This window comes from Gymnoscopelus braueri (assembly GCF_963280865.1).
Source record: "Gymnoscopelus braueri genome assembly, chromosome: 22".
Taxonomy (NCBI): domain Eukaryota; kingdom Metazoa; phylum Chordata; class Actinopteri; order Myctophiformes; family Myctophidae; genus Gymnoscopelus; species Gymnoscopelus braueri.
In genome coordinates, this window is record NC_137624.1 from 21,680,260 (window position 1) to 21,690,557 (window position 10,298).

General features: G+C 41.0%; 1 protein-coding gene across 2 annotated transcripts; it reads right to left on the minus strand.

Annotated features, from left to right (window-relative positions):
- Window positions 1-1,695: 1,695 nt before the first annotated feature.
- On the minus strand, window positions 1,696-8,970 carry ywhah (tyrosine 3-monooxygenase/tryptophan 5-monooxygenase activation protein, eta polypeptide). 2 transcript variants are annotated; one of them, XR_013932571.1, is made up of 3 exons: window positions 8,527-8,970; window positions 4,968-6,796; window positions 1,696-4,920 (listed from the first exon to the last, which is right to left on the minus strand). XR_013932571.1 is itself a non-coding variant. In XM_080420101.1 (2 exons), exons 1-2 carry the CDS (start codon window positions 8,614-8,616, stop codon window positions 6,143-6,145), a joined length of 744 nt encoding a protein of 247 aa, XP_080276227.1. In that variant the 5' UTR covers window positions 8,617-8,970; the 3' UTR covers window positions 1,696-6,142. The 2 variants fall into 2 exon arrangements, 1 of the variants encoding a protein (XP_080276227.1); XM_080420101.1 differs by having other exon boundaries at window positions 1,696-6,796.
- Between the last annotated feature and the right edge of the window lie 1,328 nt (window positions 8,971-10,298).

Sequence of the window (10,298 nt, forward strand, 5' to 3'; positions counted from 1 at the left end):
ATGCAGTCCAGATGTTTTTCCTTGGCCTCTAGGGAGTGTGCGTGCAAAGTTTCACGCAGATCGGTGCAGTTATAGTTAAAAATGGCCAGTTATAGCGCCACCATGAGGCTGATTTGAATTTTTTCCAGTGGCATTTCTTCCTCGGCCTAGTGGGAATGTGCGTGTGCAATTGTATGGAAATGGCAAGCTGCGTTCATGATTGGAGGCAGTTTGTTCAAAACGGACCAATCTTGCAAACTTTGGAAGCCAACCTTAGCCAATGAGGATGCAATATGGGAAATCGGACAGATCCGGGTTGATCACATGACTATAGAGATACTGTGTACCGATTTGGCCAATGTGAAAAGGGTGGAGGGTAAAACATACTCTCTCGCCATGCCTTTCGGCCTGGCGGAGACAATAAATCCTAATGAATCCAAACACTGATCAGAAGGAGGTTATTTTATGGTAAAGCCAGATAACTGAATGCACTTTTTTTTTACTACTCAAGGATATATGAAACATCTGCTCCAAATAGACAAGCTGCCTATGATATCTGAGATAGAACAGCATTTAGCCATTTGTTTTGCATGTCTTTTGCAATCCACGGAGCACAATTTGTGAACGTGGACCAGACTCCCAAACACAAGGACAATAAGTTGACAGTTATATCCTAAGGCCATAATACGTTCTACCAAAGGCTGACAGTGACACACACACACACACACACACACACACACACACACACACACACACACACACACACACACACACACACACACACACACACACACACACACACACACACACACACACACACACACACACACACACACACACACACACACACACACACACACACACACACACCGGAAACTAAACATTTGCTCTTTCTCTCCCTTAAACTTTGGAGTGTTAATCATTACTCTGACTTCTTGGCTTTGAAGAAACGGGCACGTGAATTAGAGAATGATCATGCATCCATGCTATCTTACTAAAATATCTGAATATCTGTCAAAAATACCTTACTTCCCCAGAATGTTTTGGTCACTATAAGTTTAGCCATATGTTCAAATATATTCACAAGACAATTCCTAGACAGACCACCAAGTTTGAAGATACTTAATATTATTCCTCCTTATATATGAGTTTTATTGTCTGTGTAAAATTGCAAAAAGTGGACTAAAGAATGTTTTAGATGTTTTTCTGCATCAAGTACTGTCAACAGCCACTAGGGGTCTCTAATGGATTCTAATATCATTGCTTGTACTTAATTGCCAGAGGGCAGTTGTATATAATAATAAAAGAGTTGATATTTGAAACAATGAACTGAGATAGGACAATTCTGATAAGAATTAAAAACAGGTAAACAGTACAGCAGGCCATTAATCGATTAATCAAATAATACATTGGCTGACGGAAAGAAATTGAATTTTTTGTTTTTGTAATCAAATAATGACTCACAAAATGTGATCGTCTTTCTTGTCGTTTTTACTGCTGCATGGGTAAACTACATAAAGCAATTTCAATGTCTGTTTGGGTTCAGATAACTTGTAATAAACATTTATCATAATTTTGTACTTTCTTATTTTACCACAATTTGATGGAATAAATTAATAACAAATTAATCCAAAAATAAAAATATATAAATGACAGATTCACCGATTATGAAAGTAATCATTAGCTACCACCCTACAAAATACTGTATGCAAATCAAAACCACTGTAATTTATTAAAAGAAAAACACACTCAGAATGGCAGGGCTTAAACTTGTAGAACATGCTCCCATGGTAGGCAATGTTTTAATGGCATTATTTTAAATGACCACATATCGATCATAAGAAAATGTACTTGCACAACTGAAACTTCAGACACTGTCAAATCAGCCTGTAAGACACAGGTCTCTGAAAATGGCTGGAGGCTGCACACATTCCCATGGGCTAGCAGGGGACAAGATGACAGTCTGAGAGTAAATGGCAACATAGGAAATAGGTACAAGTGGAGACAACACGCACACACAGTGACAGGGTTTAAGTACAATAGTACACAACATTGTAACAAGTAGTGACATTTTAAATTTTTAGTAATTTTTTTTCTTCTTCGGTCTTAAAGTAGAGTGGCTAGGTAACTTCCGTTAGCATTTTCATTACTGAGACAACAGGAAGACTAAAAAGGAACACAGTAGAGAAGAACAGTGATTCTGAAACATTTTTATGTCAAGGACCCCCAAATTAATATCAATTTGGCCACGGAACCCCATCACTAAATATTTTGTGGCAAGATTTGTGTTGTTAAAATGTTCAAAAATATTAAATTTCCCCATATTTTCAAGATGTTTTGAAAATAGATCTACTGTACAAGTGCACAATGTTGTGAGCTTGTAGATTGGCTTTTCAAAAAGCCAATGTATAGGGTTAAAGTGGTTAAACTGATTTTGATGCTACTGTATATTAACACATTCTGCTGGGGACCCACTAGAGCCCCCTCAAGGACCCCCGGGGGTCCCGGGACCTCACTTTGAGAAGCACCGTATTAGAAGAGACAAACAAGAAAACATTCTGGTGAAACTCAATCCTAGCCCGGCAGGTATACAGTGCACTGACTCATCACTGGGCCCTTCCACAGTGCACTTTAAGAAGCTTCTCAAATCAAACATCTAATCATGATCGATATAGGCCTAATATATTGTCTTCACAAACATCCTGTGTAAATATCACCTCAGTACCAATTAGTTCGCTCATCATCGGCATGAACAAAACATGATAAATAATATATATTAGAACACAGAAAGTGGTCTATGAGGAGGACGCTTTTAAGGATCACACAACAATGACAGAGATAACAGTACAAGGGAGAAGGCAGCTGAATATACTGTATATAGGTCAAATGTAGATATTGTCACTTAAATATGGGTCATCGTTAAAGACATATCCTAACTATCCCATATCAATTCTTATCCTATCTCGTGTTAGGAGGCCATTGTGGATTTGCTTCCAAAATGCATTCAGGAAAGAAAACAAAATCCCATCTTTGCAGCAGATAGGCCTTTAGCTCTTACAGAAACAGAAACATCCTAACTAGGAATATCCTAATTAGTTTAGCATGGCACAGACACTATCTTAAATTTGAAATGCTACTTGCTAAAATGGCTAATGATTAAAATATTTTCACTAGGGCTATATGGTGACAAAATGGACCATTAACATTTTGATAGTAGAGAGATTATTAAAGCCAGAAGATTGACATGTCATCGTCTGCAAACTACTCATAGACACAGCACCCCGTTTTTTATAAGCAACTGTTTTAAATTCAAGGACGTGCTATAGCATCAAGATACCAACATTAAAGGCATCTCATTCATTCAGTTACGCTTGTAACATTTGCCATAGTGAACTAAACCATTGACGCAAAAAGTACAGATGCTGAGAACGCGCACGAGTGCTGCTTAAAAAACACAATAAAATAGAAAAAAAACATTTGGTTCCCATTCTAACAATAAATACACACAAACAAATGATTACTGATTCAGATTTTCAAAAACTAAAATCTAAGGTCTGAGATTTGCTGTAGTTGTAGAACTCATTTATATTGATAGCAAAAGAGGATTATTCCCACCTCTGTCATTTAGGATCGGATAGGACACACATTTAGGATTTTTCCTTTTCTATAATGAGGCAAATGGGGAGGAATTCAGTATATGCAATAGTGACATTACCCTCTGAATCTTTACTCATCCTAGATACAGTACATGGACTGCACTGCACGCCACACAGACCCTGCTCCCCATTTGGACAGGTGCCTCAACTAAATATTACATTTGACCAATGGACAAATCATGTGGTTTTGTGATTCAGAGGCCCCATGATGAGTCTAAAGCACCCCTTAATGATGGTGGCCTGACTTCAGACTTTGTTAAAAGGTTCTCTTTTCATCCACAATCAAACGCATTAGACCTAAACATCTACCACAATATGAAAGCACAGACGATATTTGTAGAGATGGCTAGTAAATTTTGACGAAAAGGCAAAAGCATTTTGGCGCAGTTACACAACTTTATTGTAACTTCAACTCAGTGTAGGCAATGCATATTGAATATAAGGTAGAACTAATATCCATACTGTAGTAACTAAAGAGAGAAATGCTGGTTAGTTAGGCATAAATTCAATGAAAATGCCACATTCTTCAGCAGGGCCTGGAATGTGGGCACAACTATTCAGCCTATCCATTTTTGTTCTTGGTAGGGTTTGGCAGTATCCAATTTGGGGATTCTGGATAATTTCCCCCCATATTTTACTTTAAAAACAACGTGGCCACAGGGCACCGCCGTTTCACAGAAATCTCACTGAAATGCAGTCAGAGGCTGCTGTACAGTCTACCGTCACAAGGTGGCTGCATTCCTCATAATAGCCCCTATTATATATAGTCATATTAAACAAGAGGGTTTTTAGCCTACTGTTATTAACGCCTCCACAATGCATTTTTTCATTGTTGGGCCACACACACCGCAAGTTAAAGTCACACTGTGTAACTTTCTCAAGTCATTTTTCATATCATCTTTCACTGGTGAATTTTTCAAAACCCCCATTCCACATAATTTGTTTTCTCTGAACAATATCTTAACCGCAATTGTCTTCCCCATCACTCGCAACAAAATGATACATAGGCACCGGAATTGTACCAGAAATGTTTTTATCTATTTGAAAGATAACTCATGCCATTTCTGAAGACGCCCGTTGCTTTGCAAAATATCCTCGGCATTCATTTTGTTATGGTACTTCCATGTTTTTGTTTTCGTTTCAGTTCCATGTTTTTGTTTCACCGGAGCTGCTACCGGAGGTATCGCCAAAAAGACTGCTAAAATGGATGTTACACAGTAAGACTTTTAACGGTAAGGTTTTAATTTGTTCCACTTTAATATAATTCATTCTTCTCATATGACTGCTGAAGAGATCATTTGGCATCACTGAGAGAAGGGGGGGGGGCATAACTGAGTGGGTAGAGAGGCTGTTTAAAACCATATGTCAAATTACACAAGCAGGTTGGTAAAATCACTACACTGTAGCTTAAACACTGTTTAAAAGGCAGGTTTGTCATGGTTTTCATTCCAGATTTTTAAACGTAACACAACTGTGTGGCATCATTCTTTCTTTTAACGGTATTGCTGACGAGAGTCACGAGACCGTCAAGATTTCATTCATCTCAGGACAGTGAAACCGTCCAACCCTATATGCTTGCCTTAGACACTTCTAAAATCTAATCGTTTTAGTTAAGCGACGTGAATGTGGACAATCAAGAATGAATTTAACATCCGTAGTGCAGACTTTATTTTGCTTTCCTTGCTCGTCTTCAATGTCAGCTATCAATCAGCTAGTCGAAAGCTCTGCTGCTTACTTGCAAACAAGAACTAAATAAATGCTAATATTGCTTCCACTTTTGAAAGGAGCTACTAAGTTTGCCATCCGTTTGTTCTTGGATTGATTTGAAAAGGATTATTTTATGGTTCAGCACATTTTTTATCTCTCCGATTTCCTCCGCTTGAAACAATAAACCGACTTTAGCAAAATATGGAAATATGAAATTTGGATGGAGATTGAATGACATATATGGCCCCAGCCTTTGGAATGGTCTGCCAAAGTCTGAGGGCTGGTCAAATAAGGACATTAAAATGTGTCTTTTAAGTACTGCTTTTACTTAACTTGATTTATGTTTGTCTTTGTTTTAATGCACACTCATGCTATTGTATTTGTCGTCTTTCCATTCGCTGACAACACAACCTCAATGATTAGGTCTTTTGACAAACTAAAATGGAACGGATTCTTTCTGACAAGGCCATAATTGAGCATTCAAATGGCACTAACGGATTATGAGGTGAATATTAGAAATAGTTTACCACTTTCAACCCGGCGTCTTGTTTTGGGCATATCATTAGAGGTGAAAATTTTCAAAAAAGTTCAAAAAATAGAGAAAATAGCAGATCTTCAAGCTCACAACGCATCACAACGTGACACATTGTGAGCTTGGTTGATCTGGTATTTTCACTATTCGTCGTATATGACGAAGTACATAGGGCTTAAGTGGTTAAGAAAGAGTAGGGGTCCGGGGATATTGACAGGAGTCGAGGGGAAGTAGCTATTCTGAACTAATGAACTACTCATTGAAGGTCTCAGTTGTTGGCCTCTCCCCCCTCACTGTCCTGCTGGTCGCTGGCCCAGAGGGTCAGGTTATCCCGCAGCAACTGCATGATGAGCGTGGAGTCCTTATAGGAGTCCTCGTTCAGATTGTCCAGGTGTCCGATTGCCTCGTCAAACGCCTCCTTGGCCAGCTGACAGGCCTGCTCGGGGGTGTTCTGGATCTCGTAATAGAAGACCGAGAAGTTGAGGGCCAGGCCCAGGCGAATGGGATGAGTGGCCGCCATGCTCTTGCTGATCTCGTAGGCTTCCTTGTAGGCCCCCTCCGAGGACGCGACGGCGGTGGCTTTCTTCTCACTGGTGGCCACCTCTGCCAGATAGCGGTAGTAGTCGCCCTTCATCTTCAAGTAGAAAACCTTACTCTCCATCTGGTCTTCCGCGCAGCTCTTAATGAGATGCTCGTCCAGCAGGGAGAGGACGTCCTGGCACACCGTCTCCAGCTCTTTCTCGATGGTCTCCCGGTAGGCTCGCACCAGTTCCAGCTTCTTCTCGTTGCCGTCGGCCACAGCTCTCTGCTCGATGCTGGAGGTGACGCGCCAGGACGACCGCCTGGCGCCTACCACGTTCTTGTAAGCCACCGAGAGCAGGTTGCGGTCATCGTTACTCAGAGGTTCACCGATTTCAGTTACCTGGAATGCACGCGATCATAAATGCTCATTACAGATTAATTACAAGCACATTATATGCACATTACAAGTAGGCTATAGATGCTAAAGAGAAGAGCTTGTAGAGAAGAATGCCCAGGTATCTGGTTATATAGTAGGCTATATCTGGTTATCTAACTAGATTTGGCCACATATTGAAGCACAAGATATTGTTCAATGGCCGGCACCTTAATTCGCGAAAATGTACTAGTTTCCTAACCAATCTAAAGATAATAAAAACGTATTAATGTCTGTGTTGCTTAGGAAACCACATGTGTCATGAGTTCATGTTGTCAATGAAAAAGCACCACCTAAAACCAGGGATTGTCATTGTAGTGTAGAGTGCCAACCTCGCGTCACCAGGCTTTCCACAGAGCCTGGTTTCCATTTAATGCTCAACGCTCTGATCCGGTCTAGAGCCCGCCTACGGTATCCGACAAATTTACACCCACACATACGTGCATGCTACGTTTCCGTATCCGCTCTAGACACAGACCAACTCGGTAACCTGCAAAGCGAATTAGATCCAGTCTAGATTAGAATAGAATAGATACGCCTCTCCACTTGTCTGAACAGTTCATTGTTAGCCACGAGCTGCAGTGACACAGCTTTCGTATTCTATTGCATCCAAAGAAACAAAATGTTGAGTTGAATAAGATAAGAAAGTTTAACATTTTTGAGGTGAAATTCTCATTTATAGCCCAGATTTCATTTCAAAATCACAGCTGCAGGTAATGAACCCAGGGTTACAATGATGCTTGCTAAAGTGGCTAGCCTGCAAACAAACAGTGTTGCCATGTCGGCTTATTATAAGCGACATGGCAGCAGTTGCGGGTTGCGGTCTTTTGGGCTCGCTTCTAAAGTGTACTTGCTTATTTAGTCTTGCTTCGCAAAAAAATGTATTGTTATTTAAACCAGTGGTTCTCAAGTATATTCATGAAAATGTTTTATGCCCTGGGGAGCATTATGTTGTAGAATGTTTAAATTCCAAATATTCCACATTTTATTGCAAGAGTTTTAGAAAATAGCAGATCTACAAGCTCACAACGCGTCAAGCTTGTATCAGCTATTTTCAAAAAGCCGATGCATATAGGTTTAAAAGTGCTCATGATGTGGCCTAATAGTTGCTTCTTTTGGGCTTGTTTTCCTAGAGCTGGTTGCTCATTTCTCTCACAATATGTGGCAACACTGGAAACAAAGCCAGGCGCTTCAGTTCAGTCAGTGTGATACGAGCTATGATGACGGTGATGATGCTAACAATGCTAACACCGTCTTGTCTGCAAGTCATGCAGGCATAGATGCTCTCAAACGATAACAATGAGGTTGTTGAGTCAAGGGAAATATAATAAACGCATTATGACGGGGCCTTCCTTTCACATGATCTTTGTCGCATAACGACATTTTTTTGTCACGACCAAGAATAATAAAGCAGAACGATTTATACTTCGCCGTACGACGGGGTCACTCCTCGCCCGAAAAAAAAAATATAGCGCCGATCTGCAAGCCCACTTCAGTTCTATTTTTCGGGCGAGCCGAGTAACCCCGTCATACGGCGCAGTATAAATCTGGCTTTAAAAAATAATAATGAGCGTTTGTTCATTCTTTAATAATAGTACAAAATATATATTTAAAAAAAAAACTGGAATCACACCTGGCAGCGGCCTTTAATAATAGTAAAAAAAAAAAAAAAAGGAAAAAAATAACTGCAATCGCACCTGTTTCATGGCAGCGGCCATGTCATCATAGCGCTCTGCCTGCTCTGCCATACGGGCTCTCTGGATCAACGTGTCCCGGTCTGCTGCCATTCTGTCTTCTGCTGCTGCTGCTGAGTGGAAGGTCGGAGGAGGAGGAGGAGAAGGAGGAGGAGAGCTTTCAGGACACACGCCAAGTTGCACTAAAGTCTCTCTCTGTATTCTCTGAATAAAGACAATGGAATAAATGTGTTTCGCCGATTTCTGTCGTCTCGATCGCCCAGTTGTCGCTGCTGCACAGTTAAGTCGCCCTTTTAATAATCTCGACTGGCCTAGTACTACTATCCAATGATGCGGCCTGGTACCGCTCTAGACATGGATGGATGGGGTGCTGTCTGCTGGATGGGTGGTTGCTGCGTGCCTGCCTGGGTGCTGCTGCTGCTAAAGGGCGTCCTGTCCTGTCCTGTCAGTCCGGTCTGTAGGGTGGAGGGAGGCAGCGTTGCCAGGTCTTGCGAGAGAAACAAGCATCCAGGGTCTATGAAAACAAGCCCAAAAGAAGCGATTAGGCTACATACATGAGCCCTTTGAAAATAGCCGAGCTTACTAGATAGTAGATCTGCTATTTATCTTTATCTTGAAGAAGATGTGAAAAATTTGGAATATTTTTGAAATATTTCAACACAAATCTTGTATGGGGGTCCCTGACACAAAATATTTTCAGATGGGGGGGTCTGGCCTGTGGACAAATCAAATACATATTAATTTGGGGGTCCTTGACATGAAAATGTTTAAGAACCACTGGTATAAACAACATTACACAGCAACCCCAAAATAAGCAACAACTGCACTTTAGAAACAAGCCCAAAAAAGAAACGCAACCCGCAAACTACCAATATTTGCAAGCAACTCACAGAAAAAGAAGCCCAAAGTGGCTTGTAATAAGCGGACATGGCAACCCCGGAGGGAGGGGGTTGTGAGGGGCTGCTGCTGCTGCTGCTATTTCAGGGTGACGTCACTTTCTAAAAATAGTCACCAGCGCTGCGGGCTCGCACCTGCGCACTGCCACCGTGGGCTTGCTGCATCGAGTTGCAGCAAGAAAGGCATGGATGTGGGTTGTTGCAGCAGCATCTATAGCACTGTTTCTCAAACAGTGGGTCGGGACCCATTTGTGGGTCGCGGAACGACTTTTGTGGGTCGGGAGTAAATATCCCCGTATTTTCTGTTTCCTACATTTTGATTTAATTATTATTATTAAAGAATATATATATAGAAAATAAATGCTTAAGAAGTAGTGAAAATACTTTCACTACTTTCACTACTTCACAACTTTCACAAAAGAAAAAATCCACTAGTTTGGTTCGGGGAGACAAAATTCTCGAGCAAAAAAGTTTGGGAACCACTGATCTATAGAGAGAAGCATCCGAAGAAGTAGAGACATAAATGGCCCTTCTGTTCTCGCCATATTATAGCTTTTCTTGATGGTGCAGACAGACAGTAGACGCATAACATGGCAGTATAGATTTGCCTCACATAGATGAGTGCTGCCCAACACGATTATGGTAAGAAAGAAGAATGAAGAAGTGGCATGTTTTTAACATAAGCTCCCATTAGGTTCTTTACTGTTCCCTGTTTCTCAACGTTGGATCCAGGGACCACCAGGGGTCCAAATGGACCCTTTCAGGTCTGTAACTTGTGTAGCTACAGATGGAACCACTTGGTTGGATTTGTACACTCTCAGGGTTAAATAAATACGGTTGGATGTTAGGTCCGTGGCCTAGTGCATATCAAACTGATGG

Bases quoted from the DNA above. Each gene is read 5' to 3' on its own strand.
- ywhah (XM_080420101.1), bottom strand. From the start codon at position 8,616: ATGGCAGCAGACCGGGACACGTTGATCCAGAGAGCCCGTATGGCAGAG. The intron at 6,797-8,526 runs GTGCGATTGCAG...CGTGCATTCCAG, and splicing joins TGGCCGCTGCCATGAAACAG to GTAACTGAAATCGGTGAACC.